We start from the raw sequence: 21,014 nt of genomic DNA on the forward strand, positions 1-21,014 counted from the left end.
GTCTCTGGCTAACCAGTCATCTTCCGGGGCCATACAGGGAAATGTTAAGTTGGTAAGTGAGAGAGAAGCCTTATTGTTTGAAATGGTTAGCTTTTTATTTCTTTGCATATTTATGCCCTGTGGCTTCTATGCCCAGCATTTGTCTTGAGGTATCTTTACCACTTGGAGGAGTTATGATACTCGGTAAATTTGATATGAGGCACGAATTCTATTTAAGAATTCGTTGTAATTAGGAAGGAAGAAGAAAAGCTATAGAAGTAGCAGGCGGGAGAAAACATGGGAAGATTGATTATTTCTTTGACATATCTTCTTGTAGAGTAACTTCAGCATGTATAGATTTTAAGCTACTACTTAAATTGCGCACACACATTAACATAATAGGAGTATAGTTACATAACCAAAGCATACCTGTAATTACCAGCCATCTCCAGTGAAACCAAGAAAACCAGTTAGGCACCCTAGGCATTTGTGAAAACTTATCAATGATATGATGGTTATTATCTAACTGAATTTGAATAGTTTGAGAAAAATCAGACAAATTAAAACAACCCATTCCTGGGCACTGTTCACATCCCATATGTTCTTTTAACAGTAAATAGTCTGTAGTTGTAAGATTTTGGAGCGCTACAATTTGCACTTCTCCTAATTCTTGGTTGAGTTCCAACAGTATAGATCCAGTCAAATTTGTTGTTTTACTGTATGCACAGGCCAGCTTAGATATCTCCTTCATTCCCATGGCAAGTCCAGGAGCTGGTGGGATGAGTGCATCTACCGCTGTAGCAGTGCGTGGATCTTTGTTGGGGTTTTTTGATGATCATCTTCTGGTATGAGTCTTCCCGAGAGTGCTGATGTTGGAAGTTCTCTTTCATATCGTTTCTTAGTTCATTTTCGGGGTAGCCAAATTAGGCTTTGATCCTCTGTATAAACACAAACAGACCCTTTGCCTACACTTTTATATGTCCTTTATATCATTGTGTAGAACTCATTAGAGGTCACCACATAGGAACTGCATTTTTTTTTTTAATCATTAATCTACCCTTACATGACGAATACTTTGTTTACTAGGCTCTCCCCTATACCAGGTCCCCCCTATATACTCCTTTACAGTCACTGTCCATCAGCGTAGCAACCTGTTGTAGAATCACTACTTGTCTTCTCTGTGTTGTACAGCCCTCCCCTTTCTCCCACCCCGCTATGGATGCTAATCTTAATACCCCCCTACTTCTCCCCCCCTTATCCCTCCCTACCCACCCATCCTCCCCAGTCCCTTTCCCTTTGGTACCTGTTAGTCCATTCTTGAGTTCTGTGATTCTGCTGCTGTTTTGTTCCTTCAGTTTTTCCTTTGTTCTTATATTCCACAGATGAGTGAAATCATTTGGTATTTCTCTTTCTCTGCTTGGCTTGTTTCACTGAGCAAAATACCCTCCAGCTCCATCCATGTTGCTGCAAATGGTTGGATTTGCCCTTTTCTTATGGCTGAGTAGTATTCCATTGTGTATATGTACCACATCTTCTTTATCCATTCATCTATCGATGGACATTTAGGTTGCTTCCAATTCTTGGCTATTGTAAATAGTGCTGCGATAAACATAGGGGTGCACTGATCTTTCTCATACTTGATTGCTGCATTCTTAGGGTAAATTCCTAGGAGTGCAATTCCTGGGTCAAATGGTAAGTCTGTTTTGAGCATTTTGATGTACCTCCATACTGCTTTCCACAATGGTTGAACAAGTTTACATTCCCACCAGCAGTGTAGGAGGGTTCCCCTTTCTCCACAGCCTCGCCAACATTTGTTGTTGTTTGTCTTTTGGATGGCAGCCATCCTTACTGGTGTGAGGTGATACCTCATTGTAGTTTTAATTTGCATTTCTCTGATAATTAGCGATGTGGAGCATCTTTTCATGTGTCTGTTGGCCATCTGTATTTCTTTTTTGGAGAACCGTCTGTTCAGTTCCTTTGCCCATTTTTTAATTGGGTTATTTGTTTTTTGTTTGTTGAGGCGTGTGAGCTCTTTATATATTCTGGACGTCAAGCCTTTATCGGATGTGTCATTTTCAAAGATATTCTCCCATACTGTAGGGTTTCTTTTTGTTCTATTGATGGTGTCTTTTGCTGTACAGAAGCTTTTCAGCTTAATATAGTCCCACTTGTTCATTTTTGCTGTTGTTTTCCTTGCCCGGGGAGATATGTTCAAGAAGAGGTCACTCATGTTTATGTCTAAGAGGTTTGTGCCTATGTTTTCTTCCAAGAGTTTAATGGTTTCATGACTTACATTCAGGTCTTTGATCCATTTTGAGTTTACTTTTGTATATGGGGTTAGACGATGGTCCAGTTTCATTCTCCTACATGTAGCTGTCCAGTTTTGCCAGCACCATCTGTTGAAGAGACTGTCATTTCGCCATTGTATGTCCATGGCTCCTTTATCAAATATTAATTGACCATATACGTCTGAGTTAATGTCTGGATTGTCTAGTCTGTTCCATTGGTCTGTGGCTCTGTTCTTGTGCCAGTACCAAATTGTCTTGATTACTATGGCTTTATAATGGAGCTTGAAGTTGGGGAGTGAGATCCCCCCTACTTTATTCTTCTTTCTCAGGATTGCTTTGGCTATTCGGGGTCTTTGGTGGTTCCATATGAATTTTTGAATTATTTGATCCAGTTCATTGAAGAATGTTGCTGGTAGTTTCATAGGGATTGCATCAAATCTGTATATTGCTTTGGGCAGGATGGCCATTTTGACGATATTAATTCTTCCTAGCCATGAGCATGGGATGCGTTTCCATCTGTTAGTGTCCCCTTTAATTTCTTTTAAGAGTGACTTGTAGTTTTCAGAATATAAGTCTTTCACTTCTTTGGTTAGGTTTATTCCTAGGTATTTTATTTTTTTTGATGCAATTGTGAATGGAGTTGTTTTCCTGATTTCTCTTTCTGTTGGTTCATTGTTGGTATATAGGAAAGCCACAGATTTCTGTGTGTTGATTTTGTATCCTGCAACTTTACTGTATTCCGATATCAGTTCTAGTAGTTCTGGGGTGGAGTCTTTAGGGTTTTTTATGTACAGTATCATGTCATCTGCAAATAGTGACAGTTTGACTTCCTCCTCGCCAATCTGGATTCCTTGCATTTTTTTGCTTTGTCTGATTGCCGTGGCCAGGACCTCTAGTACAATGTTAAATAACAGTGGGGAGAGTGGGCATCCCTGTCTAGTTCCCGATCTCAGCGGAAATGCTTTCAGCTTCTCGCTATTCAATATAATGTTGGCTGTGGGTTTTTCATAGATGGCCTTTATTATGTTGAGGTACTTGCCCTCTATTCCCATTTTGCTGAGAGTTTTTATCATGAATGGATGTTGAACTTTGTCAAATGCTTTTTCAGCATCTATGGAGATGATCATGTGGTTTTTGTCTTTCTTTTTGTTGATGTGGTGGATGATACTGATGGACTTTCGAATGTTGTGCCATCCTTGCATCCCTGGGATGAATCCCACTTGGTCATGGTGTACGATGGTTTTGATGTATTTTTGAATTCGGTTTGCTAAAATTTTGTTGAGTATCCTTGCGTCTACGTTCATCAGGGATATTGGTCTATAGTTTTCTTTTTTGGTGGTGTCTTTGCCTGGTTTTGGTATTAGGGTGATGTTAGCTTCATAGAATGAGTTTGGGAGTATCCCCTCCTCTTCTATTTCTTGGAAAACTTTAAGGAGAATGGGTATTATGTCTTCCCTGTATGTCTGATAAAATTCCGAAGTAAATCCATCTGGCCCGGGGGTTTTGTTCTTTGGTAGTTTTTTGATTACCGCTTCAATTTCGTTGCTGGTAATTGGTCTGTTTAGATTTTCTGTTTCTTTCTGGGTCAGTCTTGGAAGGTTGTATTTTTCTAGGAAGTTGTCCATTTCTCCTAGGTTTCCCAGCTTGTTAGCATAAAGGTTTTCATAGTAGTCTCTAATAATTCTTTGTATTTCTGCGGGATCTGTTGTGATTTTTCCTTTCTCATTTCTGATACTGTTGATTTGTGTTGACTCTCTTTTCCTCTTAATAAGTCTGGCTAGAGGCTTATCTATTTTGTTTATTTTCTCGAAGAACCAGCTCTTGGTTTCATTGATTTTTGCTATTGTTTTATTCTTCTCAATTTTATTTATTTCCTCTCTGATCTTTATTATGTCCCTCCTTCTGCTGACCTTAGGCCTCATTTGTTCTTCTTTTTCCAATTTTGATAGTTGTGACATTAGACCGTTCATTTGGGATTGCTCTTCCTTTTTTAAATATGCTTGGAGTGCTATATACTTTCCTCTTAAGACTGCTTTTGCTGCGTCCCACAGAAGTTGGGGCTTAGTGTTGTTGTTGTCATTTGTTTCCATATATTGCTGGATCTCCATTTTGATTTGGTCATTGATCCATTGATTATTTAGGAGCGTGTTGTTTAGCCTCCATGTGTTTGTGAGCTTTTTTGCTTTCTTTGAACAGTTTATTTCTAGTTTAATGCCTTTGTGGTCTGAAAAGTTGGTTGGTAGGATTTCAATCTTTTGGAATTTTCTGAGGCTCTTTTTGTGTCCTAGTATGTGGTCTATTCTGGAGAATGTTCCATGTGCACTTGAGAAGAACGTGTATCCTGTTGCTTTTGGATGTAGAGTTCTGTAGATGTCTATTAGGTCCATCTGTTCTAGTGTGTTGTTCAGTGCCTCTGTGTCCTTACTTATTTTCTGTCTGGTGGATCTGTCCTTTGGAGTGAGTGGTGTGTTGAAGTCTCCTAGAATGAATGCATTGCATTCTATTTCCTCCTTTAGTTCTGTTAATATTTGTTTCAGGTATGTTGGTGCTCCTGTATTGGGTGCATATATATTTATAATGGTTATATCCTCTTGATGGACTGAGCCCTTTATCATTATGTAATGTCCTTCTTTGTCTTTTGTTACTTTCTTTATTTTGAAGTCTGTTTTGTCTGATACCAGAATTGCAACACCTGCTTTCTTCTCTCTGTTGTTTGCTTGAAATATCTTTTTCCATCCCTTGACTTTAAGTCTGTGCGCGTCTTTGGGTTTGAGGTGAGTCTCTTGTAAGCAGCATATGGATGGATCTTGCTTTTTTATCCATTCTATTACTCTGTGTCTTTTGATTGGTGCATTCAGTCCATTTACATTTAGGGTGATTATTGAAAGGTATGAATTTATTGCCATTGCAGGCTTTAAGTTTGTGGTTACCAAAGGTTTAGGGTTAGCTTCTTTACTGTCTTACTGTCTAACTTAACTCGCTTGTTGAGCTATTATAAACACAATCTGATGATTCTTTATTTCTCTCCCTTCTTATTCCTCCTCCTTCCTTCTTCATATGTTGGGTGTTTTGTTGTGTGCTCTTTTTAGGAGTGCTCCCATCTAGAGCAGTCCCTGTAGGATGCCCTGTAGAGGTGGTTTGTGGGAGGCAAATTCCCTCAACTTTTGCTTGTCTGGGAATTGTTTAATCCCTCCTTCATATTTAAATGATATTCGTGCTGGATACAGTAGTCTTGGTTCGAGGCCCTTCTGTTTCATTGCATTAAGTATATCATGCCATTCTCTTCTGGCCTGTAGGGTTTCTGTTGAGAAGTCTGATGATAGCCTGATGGGTTTTCCTTTGTAGGTAACCTTTTTTTTCTCTCTGGCTGCTTGTAATACTTTGTCCTTGTCTTTGATCTTTGCCATTTTAATTATTATGTGTCTTGGTGTTGCCCTCCTTGGATCCCTTGTCATGGGAGTTCTGTGTACCTCTGTGGTCTGAGAGGCCATTTCTTCCCCTAGTTTGGGGAAATTTTCAGCAATTATTTCTTCAAAGACATTTTCTATCCCCTTTTCTCTCTCTACTTCCTCTGGAATGCCTATGATTCTTATATTATTTCTTTTATATTGATCACTCAGCTCTCTTAAAATTCTTTCATTCCTGGAGATCCTTTTCTCTCTCTCTGCATCAGCTTCTCTGCGTTCCTGTTCTCTGTTTTCTAGTCCATTAATGGTCTCTTGCATCTCGTCCATTCTGTTTTGAAGTCCTTCCAGAGCTTGTTTTAGTTCTGAATTCTCCTTCCTTAGTTCTTGCATATTTCTCTGCAAGTCCATCAGCATGGTTATGACTTTTGTTTTGAATTCTTTTTCAGGTAGACTGGCTAAATCTATCTCCCCAGATTCCTTCTCAGGGGAAGATGTAGCAGATGCTGAAGCTGTCTGGGTTAGTCTTGTCTGGATCATATTTTTTTGCCTTTTCATGTTGACAGGTGCTATTGACTGTCAGCTGGGAGGGACAAAATTTTCACTTACTACTGGCCTTTCTTTACTGGGGCAACTGCGACCCCTAGTGGTTTGTGTTGGGTAATTGCGTGTAGAGTGGGTCTCTGTGTCTTGCCTGGCCGGGAGGGAGAAATTTCCCTTTCTGTGGGCGGAACTTGTCTCAGGCTGCTTCTCTGCTTTCGCAGCGCCCGGTGGGGTAATGGATGGGGGGGCTGCTTGACTGTTTGCCTCCGTGAGGGGCCTCAGAGCTGTTGCCCAGGGGGTTAGTGCACCCGGTTTTCCCTGCAATTTCCAGCTGCTGTACCGTGACCTGGGTTGTTTCCGTCAAGCTGTTAAGTCCCTGTCCCTTTAAGACTTTCAAAAAGCCCCCGCTTTTCTTTGTCACAGGGGCATCAGCCTCAGCACCCGCTCAGAGGTCTTACTCCCTGTACCCCCAGTATCCAGGGCCCCCTGGGCATGTACTGTGTCTGCGCTCTGGCCCGGATGGCTGGGGCTGGGTGTTCGGCAGTCCTGGGCTCCGTCTCCCTCCCGCTCTGCCCACCGTTCTCCCGCCGGGAGCTGGGGGGAGGGGCGCTCGGGTCCCGCAGGGCCGGGGCCTGCATCCCACCCCCTTCACCAGTCGCCGGGCTCTCGCTGGTGTAGCCGCAGTCCGGCCACTGTCCTGCATCCTCCGGCCTCTCCCCCAGGGCCAGCTGTGCCCGTTGCATTTTCAAAAGCATACATGTTTCTGGGAGGAGACTCCCACTGTCCTACTCACGCCGCCATGTTGGCTCCGCCCCTCTTTTTTTATTCTTATATTCCCTTCAATTTGCTATTCTCTGCTTTGTAGTTTTCAAAAAGGTGCCTCTATTTCCTTAACTTTAACATCTCTCAGCCAATTCCAGTCTTGACTCCCATCCCCACCATTCCACTGAAACTGTTCTTGCTAAGATCACCAGTGACTCACTCACATGTTAAGTACATCCGGTGGACACTGAAGTATTCATCTTGCCATCTCAGCAGCCTGTGTTCAGCTCTTTATTATCTCATTTAATTCTTTAACAGCTCTTTGAGGTAGGTGTTGTCAAGGGTTTAAATTCATGCACCATCTGATCATGCTGCCTCTTTAAAATTGTCATCGTTTACTCTACTGTCATGCGTTTTCTTCCTCTTCCTCTTCCTGTTTCATTTTGGTTTTCTTTGCAACCCCTCCTTCTTCCTAATCATTACATTTTAGAAGGTTCTTTCTTAGGCTTTCATCCTGGGTCCTCTTTTCACTGCTGCTAGGCAGTCTTACCCACACCTGTGGCTTCAGTTACTATGTAGAAGGTGATGAGCTCCCAATATGTATTTGTAGGTTAGAGCTGCTTCTGAGCTCTACACCCAGATACCGAACTGTCTCCTCAACACATCCAAAACCTTACTTTGAATCAGCTCTTTCTGTGTTGCTTTTTTGGCTGAATATTTCAGCCATCCACCAGCTGCTCAGCAGAAACCTGGGCATCCTCTCCTAGCTCTCACAGTTACCGAGTCCTATTTATCACGTCTTTTCTCTCTCTCATTCATCTACCTTCCAAAGGAAAACCCATCCCATCACTAATTTCAGAGATAGGATTTACCTATTATACATTCTGAGAGTGCTCTGTACTTGTGTTTCTCCTTTTAATATTTTCCACAATGTATTCACTTGCTTATGTTAGCTTTTTGTTTTCATCCCTTCAGAATGAAACTTAATTTCTTATTCCTGTAGAACAGACATTCAGAGAGGGGCCAGGACAGTCTTGTTTGTTACTAGATTGTTAGCAGAGTTTGTTACCAGAGGCTTAGCAGAGTGCCTGACACAGAGGCACCATTACATATCTACTGAATGAAAAAAATGAAGAGAATTTGTTTTAGGAAAGTCCCTAAGAAGAATGGGTAGTGTGAAGAGTGACCTTGTGGAGACAGACTTGCAAACAAGATTCTGATAGACAAGCCATAGAAGGGAACCAAGGAATTGGCGGTCGGACAGAGAGAAGTAGGGTAGTTGGTGGTGTGGGAGTTGTAGGACTCACTGTCATTACCTGTGGGAAGTAAGAGTAGGGGTATTAAAAATGCAGATTTCTAGCTTTGACAGCTGAGGGGATCATGATACCAGTCTTGAGAAGGCTGAGAATTAAGGGAAGAATAATGACTTTAGTTTGGGACCTGTTGACTCTGAAGAACCTCCTGTAGGACACCCAGATGAAGAGAACCAATAAGCAGTTATAAAAATGGAAATGGAATTCAGGAGAGAGATACAGGCTTTACCTCATCACTGATAAAACCAGTAAAACATTATTGATAATACAAGTGTAAACTAGTAACAGTTTAATCGCTGAGACTTTTTATCACTCATGCAGAGTTGGTAGATACTTTGCTGCTTTTAAAAATTGGGAGTGGATGTATAAGCAATATATTGTATATCAGTCATCCAGAGATGGGATTTTATATTAACATCCTGTGAATGTTAACTAATAATAGCTGAACTTGTATCTTGTTTTAATTATGTTGTATTGTTAATGGTAATTTTCACCTTTTTTTTTTAAAGACAAAGAAGTAAAACTTAGTGGAGTTTGTATAACTCCATTAAACTGAAACTGCATGAAGACTTGCTGCCATCTGATTTAAAATTTTTTCCCTTTTATTTCTCTAGGGCCTATTCCTTGGTGGATTCCAGTCAAGTGTCTACATTTCTGATTTCCATTCTACTTATAGTCTACGGTAGTTTCAGGTAAGATGCTCTCAAAATGGGATTGATTTCAACTGGAAGTGGAAGAAGTTGCTCTGAAGTTGTTGGCATCAAAGCTTATTCTGTGAGGAAAAACATGACTTTGAATTGAAATAGAATGTGATAGTTCACACGTTTGTTCTTTGGTTGGCTGCTGTTAAAACACTTCTTGGTTTTGCTTATGACTTTGACATTTTAATGCAAATATGCAGAAATTAATTGCTTAAATTCTGGTTCTGAAAATAATGACTCATAATTACACTTACTGGGAAGTTTAAGGAGAGAATCCTTGACAGTGATTCCATAGATTGTCAAAGGTAACAGGAAGTTTTCCTTCATACAGAGGCACTGACAGAGGTTCAGCCATATAAAATTGCCAACAGTTGACTTTTTTGACCTACAGAAATAATTTCATATGGTTTGACCTACTATTATGATTTGCACACGTGGTAGCATTTACCAGGTATTCTCTCTGCTGACCTTGGGAATGCTGAGACTGGATCCTTTTGAAATTTCTGTCCTAGTAAGCAGCTGTAGGAAAAGCAAGGAAAACTAGGAAGCTAAACGCTCACTCCCTTTTTTTCACTGTCCCTACTTGAAAGAAACTTTAGTGGTTGTATAACTCAAATAGTTTTGTGGCTGATAAATTTTAAAATGAAGTGCTACCTGAGGAATTTTAAATTGAAAATTTGAAAGGGAGTGATGGTAATAAATGAAATAAGCATAAGGATTTTGAGCTACTCAGTATTATGTCTGGTTTTAATAGGTACTTGGTAAAATTATAGACCTCCAGGCTTTACCTCCACATTGAATAAAACAAGTGAAATACTGCTGATAATTCCAGTATCAGATGATAAAAGTTTTAATCATTGAGACTTCTATTGAGAGCCATGGGTTTCATAATCACTTCTTGGGAAGCATTAGTCAAACCAGAGCAACTTAGAACTGTATCAACATAATCTTAGTATTTTGTTTTCTATCCTTTGGACACATTTCTGATTTTTTTCTTTTTGAGTATATAATGTATCAGCATTTCAAAAGACTTCATAATTTTTAAGAAACGTTTGACTCAACCCTAATACTACTTTCATTAATACAAATGACCTTCTGTTTGGCATATACGTATATACTTTGTACATTTTCATAGTTTAAGTCATTTATATTTGGGTTATTTTTACCTAACAAAAATATTTTCCACAGTCATCTTTATATTAATTTTTAGTAATTTGGTATTTCTTTGTATTATGATCTCATTCCACTCTTGTTGGACCATGTGAGTTGTTAAAGTGACCATCTTTTTGCATATTCTTTTGTCTTGGTTGAATTATATTCTTAAGGTAAACATTCAAAAGTTGAAATGCTTCTCCAGAGTATGAAGTGGCTCTTACTCCATACTGTCGTTTATACTTCTAGGATAACTCAATTTAGGACTGGGCAAGTTTTAAACTTCATATGTAAATCATATGTAATAAGCGTACCGTAGAATTCTATAGATGGAAAGGATTTCTCTGGTGAACCTTCTTATTTAACAAATGAGGAAACTGAAACCCAACAAGATGAGGTAATTTGACAAAGATTATACAACTAGTTGGTGACAAAGTCTGGATTGGAACCTAGTTCTGAAGACTTCTGGTCTAGTACTTTAGTGTTTTTTACTCTAATAATGCATTTTCTACAAAAAGTAAATCATGATGCCTTTAATAATTATACACTTAAATTGACCTCACTGTGTAAGTTTAGAAGTGTTTCCTCTTTTTTTTTCTGGAGAAGATTATGTAAAATTTTGTCATTTTTTCGTAATTATTTGCTAGCACTCACCAGGGAAGTCATTTGAAGTCAGACTTTTCATAGTGGAAGGCTTTGTTTTTGTTTTTGTTTTTTCCTACTTTATTCATTACTTTAAAAAAATTGTAAGGGCTTAAAAAATTTTTTTTAATTGCAGTAAAATATACCTAACAAACTACTGTATCAACCATTTTTAAATGCACAGTTCAGTAGCAGGTTAGGACGTATTAAAAAAAATTTTTTTTTTTAATTAAAGTATCATTGATACACAATCTTATGAAGGTTTCACATGAGCAACATTGAGGTTTCAACATTCACCCATACTATCAAGTTCTCACCCCTGCATTGCAGTCACTGTGTATCAGTGTAGTAAGATGCTGTAGAGTCATTACTTGTCTTCTCCGTGCTGTACTGCCTTCCCTGTGACCTCAGGTTCTGGGCTTTTTAAAAACAGGTTATTGTCTTTTTATTAGCCATTCTAGTGCTAGGGTGTGAAATATTATCTCATTGTAACTTAGATTGCATTTCCTTAATAACTGAGATTAAGATGTTGAAACGATGTTGAGGATCTTCTCATGTGTTTATTGGCCATGCATTTTTCTTCTTTGGTGAAATATGTATTTAAATATTTGCCCATTTTTAAATTGGGTCGTCTTGCACTGAGTTGTAACAGTTCTCTAAATATTCTAGATACAGTTCTCTTTCAGTCATATCATTTGCAAATATTTTCTCCCACTCTCTGGCTTGCCTTTTATTTTCTTAATAGTGTCTTTCAAAGAGAAAACATCTTTAATTTTGATGAAGTCCAATTTACCAATTTTTGGTTTTACAGATCATGCTTCCAGTGTTGTACCAAAGAACTCTCTTGTCTAATCCATGGACATAAAGATTTTCTATTTCTCTTTAGGAAGTTTTGTAGATTTATTTCTTACATTTAAGTTGTAATTCACTTTTTAGTTAATTTTTGTGTATGGCATGAAGTACAAATCTAAATTCATCTTCATGAATGTGGCTATCCAGTTGTCCCACCAGCATTTGTTGTAAAGACTGTCCTTCACCCATTGAATTGCCTTGGCACCATTGTCCAACCAGTTAACCATAAATAAGGGATTTCCTGACAAGAGACTCCCATTTGTTTTCTGTTGGTCCACATGCCTCTACTTATGCCAATACCACAATGTCTCAATTGCTTTGGCTTTATAATAAGTGTTGAAATTGAGTAGTGTAAGTCCTACAACTTTGTTGTTTTTCAGAATCATCTGGTACTCTGGATTCTCTGCATTTCCATACAAGTGTAGGTCCAGCTGGTATATTTGTACCACAGAAATTAATGCTGGATTTTGATAGGTTATTACAGATACATAGATCAGTTTGGGAAGAATTGCTGTCTATAATACTAAGTTTTCCAATCTTGGAAACTGGAATGTCTCTCCATTTATTTTGATCCTTAATTTTTCTTGGCAGTGTTTTATAATTTTCACTGTACAAGACTTGCATTTCATTTGTTGAACTTGACCCTAAGTATTTTATTCTTTTGGGTGGGACTTTTTTTTTCTTGATTTAATTTTTGGATTGTTCCTTCAAGTATGTAGAACTACACAAGTGATTTTTGTATATTGGTCTAGTTCAGTTGTTCTGAACCCATTTATTAGTGCTTGTAGTTTTCTGTGACTAGATTCCTTAGGGTTTTCTCCAGGAAATGTAGTCTGCAAATAAAGACAGTGTTGCTTCTTCCTTTCAAATATGAATGCCTTTAATTTTTCCTCCATTTTTTTTTGTTTTCTTACTGTCAAGGAAGTGTTGAATAGAAGTGACAAGAGCACACACACAACCTCCCTTGTCTTATTTCTAATCTTGAGGGGAGAGCATTTAGTTATTCACCATTAAATATGATGTTAGCTGTACGTTTTTCATAAATTCCTTGTTTCACGTTGAGGAAATTTCCTCCTATTTCTAGTTTGTAGAGAGTTTTGATCATGAATGGTGTTAGATTTTGTCATATGATTTTATGCATTTAGTGAGATGATTATGTGGGCTTTGTCCATTATTCTATTAAAATGGTCTATCCCTGAGGTAAATCTCTCTGTTGTGGTATTTCTTTCATTTGTTGCTGAATTCTGTTTACTGGTATTTTGTTACAGATTTTTGTGTCTATTCATGAAGGATATTGATCTGTAGTTGTCTTATGTCTTCCTGTGTCTTTGGTACCTGAGTAATTTTAGCCTCATTGAATGAGTTGGGGAGACTTTCTTTCTTGTCAATTTTTTTTGGGAAAAAACCCAAAAACCTGTTGAATTGTATTATTTCTTCTTTAGATATTTGGTAGAATTTACCTGTCTACAGCCAGGCTTTTCTTTGTGGGAAGTTTTTTTGGTTTTGTTTTCTCCTGCCTGCTTGATCCACTGCTTTATTCTTTTTTTTTTTTAAGTATTAAGGGACTTTAATAGCTTTATTGAGATACAGTGTACAAATCAAGTTCTCCCATACAAAGCGTACAATTCAGCAGTTTTAGTATATTTACAAAGTTGTACAACCACCAATTTTAGAATATTTTCCCAAGAGAAACTTTGTACCTCCTAGCAGTCATTCCCCTTTACTCTCTCTCTGGCTATAAGCCATCACAAACTGTTTTCTTTCTATATAGATTTGCCTACTCTGGGACATTTCATAGAAATAGAATATATAATATGTGACCTTTTGTTTCTGGCTTCTTTCACTTAGCATCATGTTTTTAATACTCATCCATGTTGTAACATGTGTCATACACTGCTTTTTATCGTCAAATAATACTATTTTGTTTATCTGAGCATTGATAGACATTTAGGTTGTTTCCACATTTTGACTGCTCTGAACATTCATGTATAAGTTTTTGTGTGGACGTATGTTTTCATTTCTCCTGGGTAGATACCTAGGAATGGAATAACTCTTTAACATTTTGAGGAGCTGTCGCTGTTTTTCGAAGCAGCTGCACCATTTTACAAGCCTTTCAGGAATGTATGAAGGTGCCAGTTCTCTTGCTGTTACCTGTCTTTTCAATTAGAGATATTCTCCTATTCTAGTGGATATGAAGTGGTATCTCATTGTGGTTTTGATTTGCATTTCCTTAATGACTAATGATGTTGAGCATCTTTTCATATGCTTATTTACCATCTGTGTATCTTCTTTGGTGAAGTATCTATTGAAATCTTTTGTCCATTTTGAAATTAGTTTGTCGTTGAGTTTGAGAATTATTTGTGTTGTGGATGCAAGTCCTTTATCAGAAAAATGCCTATAAAGAGCGTCATCCAGTCTATAGGTTTGTCTTTTCACTTTCTGTATTTTTATAATTGTTACATTTTTCTGATGGATTGCCTGAGATAATATGACTATCTTTAGCCACAGTTTTTGTCTTAAAAGTCTTACTTTGTCTGATGTTAGTGTAGACATTCCAGTTCTCTTACGGTTACATATGAGAAGATTTTTAATTACTAATTCTATTTGCTCTTTAAGTCTACTGGGTTTTCTATTTCTTCTTCAATCAGTTTTAGTAATTTGTGTTTCTAAGATTTGTGCATTTCCTGTCTCATTTGATGGCATCAGTTTGTTCATACTTGTTCCTTTATTTGTTAGTCAATAGTGATACTTCCTCTGTGATTTTTTATTTTAGGCATTTGCCTTCTGTCTTTTTTTCTTGGTCAGTCAAGTGTAGCTCCTGAGGTTCCCTATGAATCCAGTGAAACCGAAGTCAAGGCGAAGGGCAGGTTGGGAGAAGTCGTTTTTATTGCCCACAGCTTGCTTGAATTCACTAGCCAGGCCAGACTCTGTTTCCTCCATCTGGGGTGCGCACGCTCCCCAAGTCCCTTTTCCCCAGTCCGGGCCTGCAAAACCCGTTCAGAGCTCTGCTCCTCTGTTGCCAGGATGACACCTCTACTTTCCCACCCGCCCCTTCCTGCTGGAACTCCATGAGCCGGGCAGTGGTGACTGACTAGCACTGGGCCAATTATGTACTGGGAATGGAGGGGAGGAGAGAATGGCCATTTTCTTCCCACCCCTTGCTATTGATCCATGGGAGGCTGCTGCAGTGAACACCCATTGATACATAAATGGACTAAAGCCATGCAGGAGATTCTGGAAATTCTACCATTTACCCACACAAAGGCTAAAGGTTTATTAATTTTGTTGATCTTTTCAAAGAACCAACTTTTGGTTCCATTGACTTTTCTTTTTTTCCTATTTCCTGTTTTTGTTGGTTTCCATTCTACTCTTTTTTTTTCTTCCTTTTGCTTGCTTTGGGTTTAGTTTGTTACTAGTTCCTTAAGATGGGAAGCTCAATTTATTGATTTAAAACCCTTCTTTTTTAACATACGCTTTTAAAGCTGCAACTTTCCTTCTAAGCACTATTTTAATTGCATCCCATAAATTTTGTTATCTTGTATTTTCATTTCATTCAATTCAGTATACTTTTTAACTTCTCTGGTGGTTTTTTTCTTTGACCCATTTTTTAATTTTTTCTTTATAAGTAATTTTTGAAAGTAAATTTTGAAAGTAAAACTTTTCAATATTTAGGGTTATTTCAAAATTCTTTCTGTTCTTAAAAGGAATTTAAACAGCCTAATTCAATTCCATTGTGGTCAGAGACATACTTTTTATTATTTCAATCCTTTTAAATTAATTGAGACTTGTTTTCTGGCCTAGTATATGGTCTCTCCCAGAGCATATTCGTGTGCAGTTGGAAAAATCAACCTTCAACAGGGTTGAGAGCAGAAAGTGACATAATATGGTTTGCATTTTAGAAAGATTTTTCTGGGTTCTGTATGAGAACCCAGATTGTTGAATAAGAGGGAAAAGTGGAATTAAGGGAAACCTGGGAGACTGCTGTCCTGGTACAGGCAAGAAATGATGATAGCTTTAACTAGGCTAATAGTGGTGGAACAAGATATCACTGGATTTAAGGCAAGATTGCTGATGGAATGGATATAGTGTGTGTGAGAGAGAAGAGTCAAGGGTGACTCCAAGGTCTATGACCTGTAGAACTGGAACCAATGATAGTGCCATTTTTGAGACAGAAAACTCTGTAATAGAAGATTTTTTTGTGGAAAAGATACACAAAGCAGATAATTTGTCAAGAGACTGATTCTTGCTTGGCTATTCCCACTGCTTAATTTGGGGCCAGTAACTTAACCTCTGTAGCCCCTTGTCTTGAAATTTGTTATTTTGTTAATTATGAGTATTACTGTAATGTTTAATGATAGTGGTGTAGAACTAACTATATTCTGACTTGTGAGGCTATCTCTTAAGTTTTCCAGAGTGAGTTGTAAGTGTATTGTTTTAGTAGTGCTTAATCAAACATACTTTTACAACAAATTTTCACATCTCTTTCAAGTATTTAATAAAGAAACTACTGAAATTAATGCTTTGGTGAGTCAAAACTTGTCAAATATTGGCAGTTTCATGTAGTTCAACCTGATAGGCTCTTTTTACTCATTGTCCTAGGATCATGTAGGGGTTTTTATGTCAGAATATCTTGTCAAAAATATCTTTTGTGGTAACAAATGAAAATTACAGTAATGAATGAGGTAAAACTAGTAGCAAAGTGATTTCCTTGATTCTTGCTCTAACATAAATGGGGGATAGCTGGACGAACTGGCCTGTGACTTACTTGGACATGGATTCACTAATAAAAATACTTATAGGTAGTTTTTTATTAAGATGTAGTTAGTTGGGTACCTCACAGGTCCTGAATGATGCTTCCCAGTCTAACTTCTGCTGTTGGGCTTTCTGCCATTTAGATGTTCCTTCATTGTGAGGGACTTCCGTTTCTTGCTGAGGAAGTTAGATGGAGATGTATGATTCCTTTTGGCAAATCAATGTTTTTACTTAGACACTGACTGTATTAAAGAAACCTGATGAAGAAAATAACTGGTATTTTATTGAGCTATGTGCCAAGTTTGGTGCTCTACAAAAAGTCCATTTAATCCTCACATCAATTTGACAAAATAGATGTGTTACTCCCATTTTACAAATGAGGAAACTGGAGCCCAGAAACATTAAGTACCTTACCAAAATAGTAAGTGATAGAACTGGGATTCAAACACAAGCAGTACTTTACTGCTGCTGACTGTTGAGAATAATAACAGAATTTTAAATCAAAAGCAAATAAACTGATCTGGTTAAGTCAAAAGGAATGACAAGCTTTCTTGAAAACCCTTTTAAAGTGAATTTTTTTTCTTCACCAGTGGTTCTCAGACCTTACTGTGCATAAACATGACCTAGGAAGATTGATTGAGTAGCCTTAGCACCCTACCTCATTCAGGTGGCCTATACTGCACACTTTGATAAATTCTCTTGACTTTCTAAGTCATTGGTTCTTAATTGTTGATAGCATTTTAAGGACCCCATTCACTAATATGTTGTTTACCATTTACAACTTTATTGCAACTCTGCTATTGAATCTCTCAGAGTTTTCCCTTTTGCTAACCTAAAAAAGTTTTTCCCTTAAGTCTTCATCCTTGATCTGTCCTTGATGGTTTACCACCATTTACTGTGAAATTTTCTCCTTCCTTGATTTCCGTAATTCACTTTCATGCTACCTTCCATATAGGACATGCACAAAAAATGTTTCTTGAACTTGCATAGCATTATATTGTCCAGCTCCCCCACCCCTGCTTCAGCTGCCCAACCAGGTAGGTTCTTATCGCCTATGATTTGGGACCTTTAAAGTGTATTATTTGCTCATTTAAATTATCACATTTTATTTATTTAGAGCTGTGAAGACATTGGTAAAATCATAAAATACAGATGAAAGATTCATGAATTTGTTCTGATTATTTCCCACCAGGCTTTTACATTTCTAAATACAGAGAGGAAAACTATACCAAATAAAACTAGGTTCTAAAAGCCAAAAAACAGCCTTGATTTAGGGACCTTTACGTTTGCCATCCCTTGGCTGAACTTTGCTAGACTTCCTATATTACTTAAAGCTGACACCTGTCTCTTAATCGTGCCAGCTGCTCAGAAAAAAATAGCATAATTACTCATCTAATCAGTATGTCCAAAATTGTTTGACAGATGTACAGGAGAGCATTAAATACAGAGAGAGGGTGCTGGGAGATGAGGGAGAGAGAAAGAGAAAAACAAAACTAGAGGGGGAAAGGAAAGCCATAGAAAGGAACTCTTCTGATGGGCAGACAGACCCAGGAATCACAGGGTGAGGCTGGTTTAAATTTCTTAGGCAGCTTAATACTGTCAAGGCACTTGAATTCTGTCCCTTCAGGAATCTCATAGTACTGGAAATTGTAGCCATGGGAATCAGGCAAAGCCTAGAGATAAAAGGCATTCAAACTGGTAAGAAAGAAGTTAAACTGTCACTGTTTTCAGATGAAATGATATTATACATAGAAATCCTTAAGACTCCACCAAAAAACTATTAGAACTAATAACAGAATTTAGCATAGTTGCAGGATACAAAATTAATACACAGAAATCTGTTGCATTCTCATATACTAACAGTGAACTAGCAGAAAGAGTAATTGGTAAAACAAGTCCATTTACAGTTGCATCCAAAAAAAAAATACCTAGGAATAAACCTAGCAAAGGAGGTGAAAGACTTATACTGTGAAAACTATAAGACATTCATGAGAGAAATTAATGAAGACACAAATAATTGGAAATCTATCCTGTGCTTATAGATAGGAAGAGTTAATATTGTCAGAATGGCCATCCTGTCCAAAGCAATTTACAGATTTAATACAATCCCTATCAAAATACCAATAGTAATCAAAACCGTTTGGTACTGCACAAGAACAGACCCATAGAGCAGTGGAACAGAATAGAAAGCCCAAATACAAACCCATGCGTATATATGGTAATTAATATACGATAAAGGAGCCATGAATATACAGTGAGGAAAAGACAGCCTCTTCAACAACTGGTGTTGGGACAACTAGACAGCTACATGAAAGAGAATGAAACTGGATTATTGTCTAACTCCATACACAAAAGTAAACTTGAAATCGATCAAAGACCTGAATGTAAGTCTTGGAACGATAACACTCTTAGAAGAAAACATAAGCAAAAATCTCTTGAACATAAGCATGAGCAATTTTTTCCTGACACATCTCGGGCAAGGGAAACAAGATGAAAAATGAACAAGTGGGACTACATCAAACTGCAAAGGTAATGTACAGCAAGGGACACCATCACTAGAACAAAAAGGTATCCTTCAGTATGGGAGAATATATTCATAAATGACTCATCTGATAAGGAGTTAACATCCAAAAATACAAAGAATTCATACACCTCAATGCCCAAAAAACAAATAACCTGATAAAAAAAATGGGTGTAGGACCTGAACAGACACTTCTGCAAAGAAGAAATACAAATGGCCAACAGGCACATGAAAAGATGCTTCACATCACTAATCATCAGGGAAATTCAAATCAAAACCACAATGAGGTATCACCTCAGACCAGTTAGAATAGCCAAAAGACAAGAAATAGCAAATGTTGATGAAGATGCAGAGAAATGGGAACCCTCCTACACTGTTGGTAAGAATGTAAGTAAGTTGGTGCAACTGCTTTGGGAAGCAGTTTGGAGGTTCCTCAAAAAACTAAAAATAGAAACACCATTTAATAAGTAAGCTCACTTCTAGGAATTTACCTGAAGAAAACAAAATCCCTGATTTAAAAACATACATACACCCCTATGTTTATCACCACACTATTTGCAATAGACAAGAAACAGAAGCAACTAAAGGATCCATCAATAAAGGAAAGGCTGAAGATGTGGTACATATACACAGTGGAATATTATTCAGCCATAAAAAGAAAAGAAATCTTTCCATTTGCAACAACTTGGATGAATTTAGAGGGTATTATGCTCAGTGAAATAAGCCAGGCGGAGAAAGACATACCAAATGATTTCACTTATTTGTGAAATACAAAAACAAAGCAAAACAGAAGGAAAAAAACCAGCAGTAGACTCATAGACACTGAGAAGTGACTAGTGGTTACCAAGGGGTGGGGAGGGGTTGGGGCAGGAGGTTGAGGGGAGGGTGAGGGGGGTAAAGGGGCACAATAATTTACAATCAAAATGTAAGTTGGTCACGGGGATGGTAGTACAGCATGGAGAATACAGTCAATGATTCTGTACATCTTTCTACATGACAGATAGTAACTGCACTAGAGGGGATGAGGATTTAATAGTATGGGTAACTGTTGAACGACTGTGATATGTGTTTGAAACCAATGTAAGATTGTATATCAGTGATAATAAAAGGAAGATACACTTAATATGCTTTCTCCTGATAATAAATACATTGTATATATTATATCTATCTATAAAGGAATAATGAAATTTTTCTAATTATAAAGTAACTACAGCCAACCCTCGACACAATACAGGGGTTGGGATGCCAATCCCCATTCAGTTAAAAATCTGCATATATCTTTTGGCTCCTCAGAAACTTAACTGATTGCCTGCTGTTGACCAGAGCCTTACTGAAAACATAAACAGTCAATTAACACATTGTATGGTATATGTATTACATGTTCTATTCTTACAGTAAAGCTAGAGAAAAGGAAATGATTATTTCAATTGTCACAAATCTCCAAAACATTTTCCAATATATTTATTGAAAACAATCCACGAATAAGTGGACCTTGCAATTCAAATCTGTGTTGTTGAAGGGACAACTGTACTACCTTTTTTAAGGCAAGCACCTATGTGTGCTTGCTTGCTTTTTCTTTCTTTCGCTCATTCTTTCATCTCTTTATCCCTTTCACCTGTTTTGCCCATCCATCTACCTCTTTCTCTGTATTTATGGGTCTTTTTCTATTTTGTTTGCTCATATTTTGGAGTAGATTCCATATAAGTGAAATAATGGGATTTGTCTTTCTCTAACTTATTTCACTTAGCATAATACCCTCAAGGTCCATCCATGTTGTTGCAAATGGCAAGATTTCATTTTCTTTTATGACTGAATAATATCCCATTGTGCATATGTACCACATCTTCCCCATCCATTTCCCATGGATGCAGGTTGCTTCCATATCTTGGCTTTTGTAAATAATGCTGCAATAAACATAGGATAGGAGTCATGTGTCTTTCAAAATTAGTGTCTTTGTTTTCTTCAGTTACCCAGAAATGGAATTATTGGGTCATATTGGTATTTCTATTTTTTATTTTTTTTTAGGGACCTCCATGCTATTTTCTATAGTGGCTGCATCAATTTACACTCCCAAAAACAGTGCACAAGGGTTCCCTTTTCTTCAC

The 21,014-nt window shown here is 37.6% G+C and overlaps 1 protein-coding gene across 4 annotated transcripts in view; it reads left to right on the plus strand.

The window, feature by feature from the left end:
- The window catches only part of SPPL3 (signal peptide peptidase like 3), a 168,645-nt gene that overhangs the window by 119,427 nt on the left and 28,204 nt on the right, over window positions 1-21,014 (plus strand). For all 4 annotated transcript variants that reach the window (XM_057491846.1, XM_057491847.1, XM_036929187.2 and 1 more), the window contains exon 2: window positions 8,904-8,981. In XM_057491846.1, coding sequence (XP_057347829.1) covers window positions 8,904-8,981 — 78 coding nt within the window. The remainder of the gene's footprint in view (window positions 1-8,903; window positions 8,982-21,014) is intronic.

Source organism: Manis pentadactyla, chromosome 14 (assembly GCF_030020395.1).
Source record: "Manis pentadactyla isolate mManPen7 chromosome 14, mManPen7.hap1, whole genome shotgun sequence".
NCBI classification, from domain to species: Eukaryota; Metazoa; Chordata; class Mammalia; order Pholidota; family Manidae; genus Manis; species Manis pentadactyla.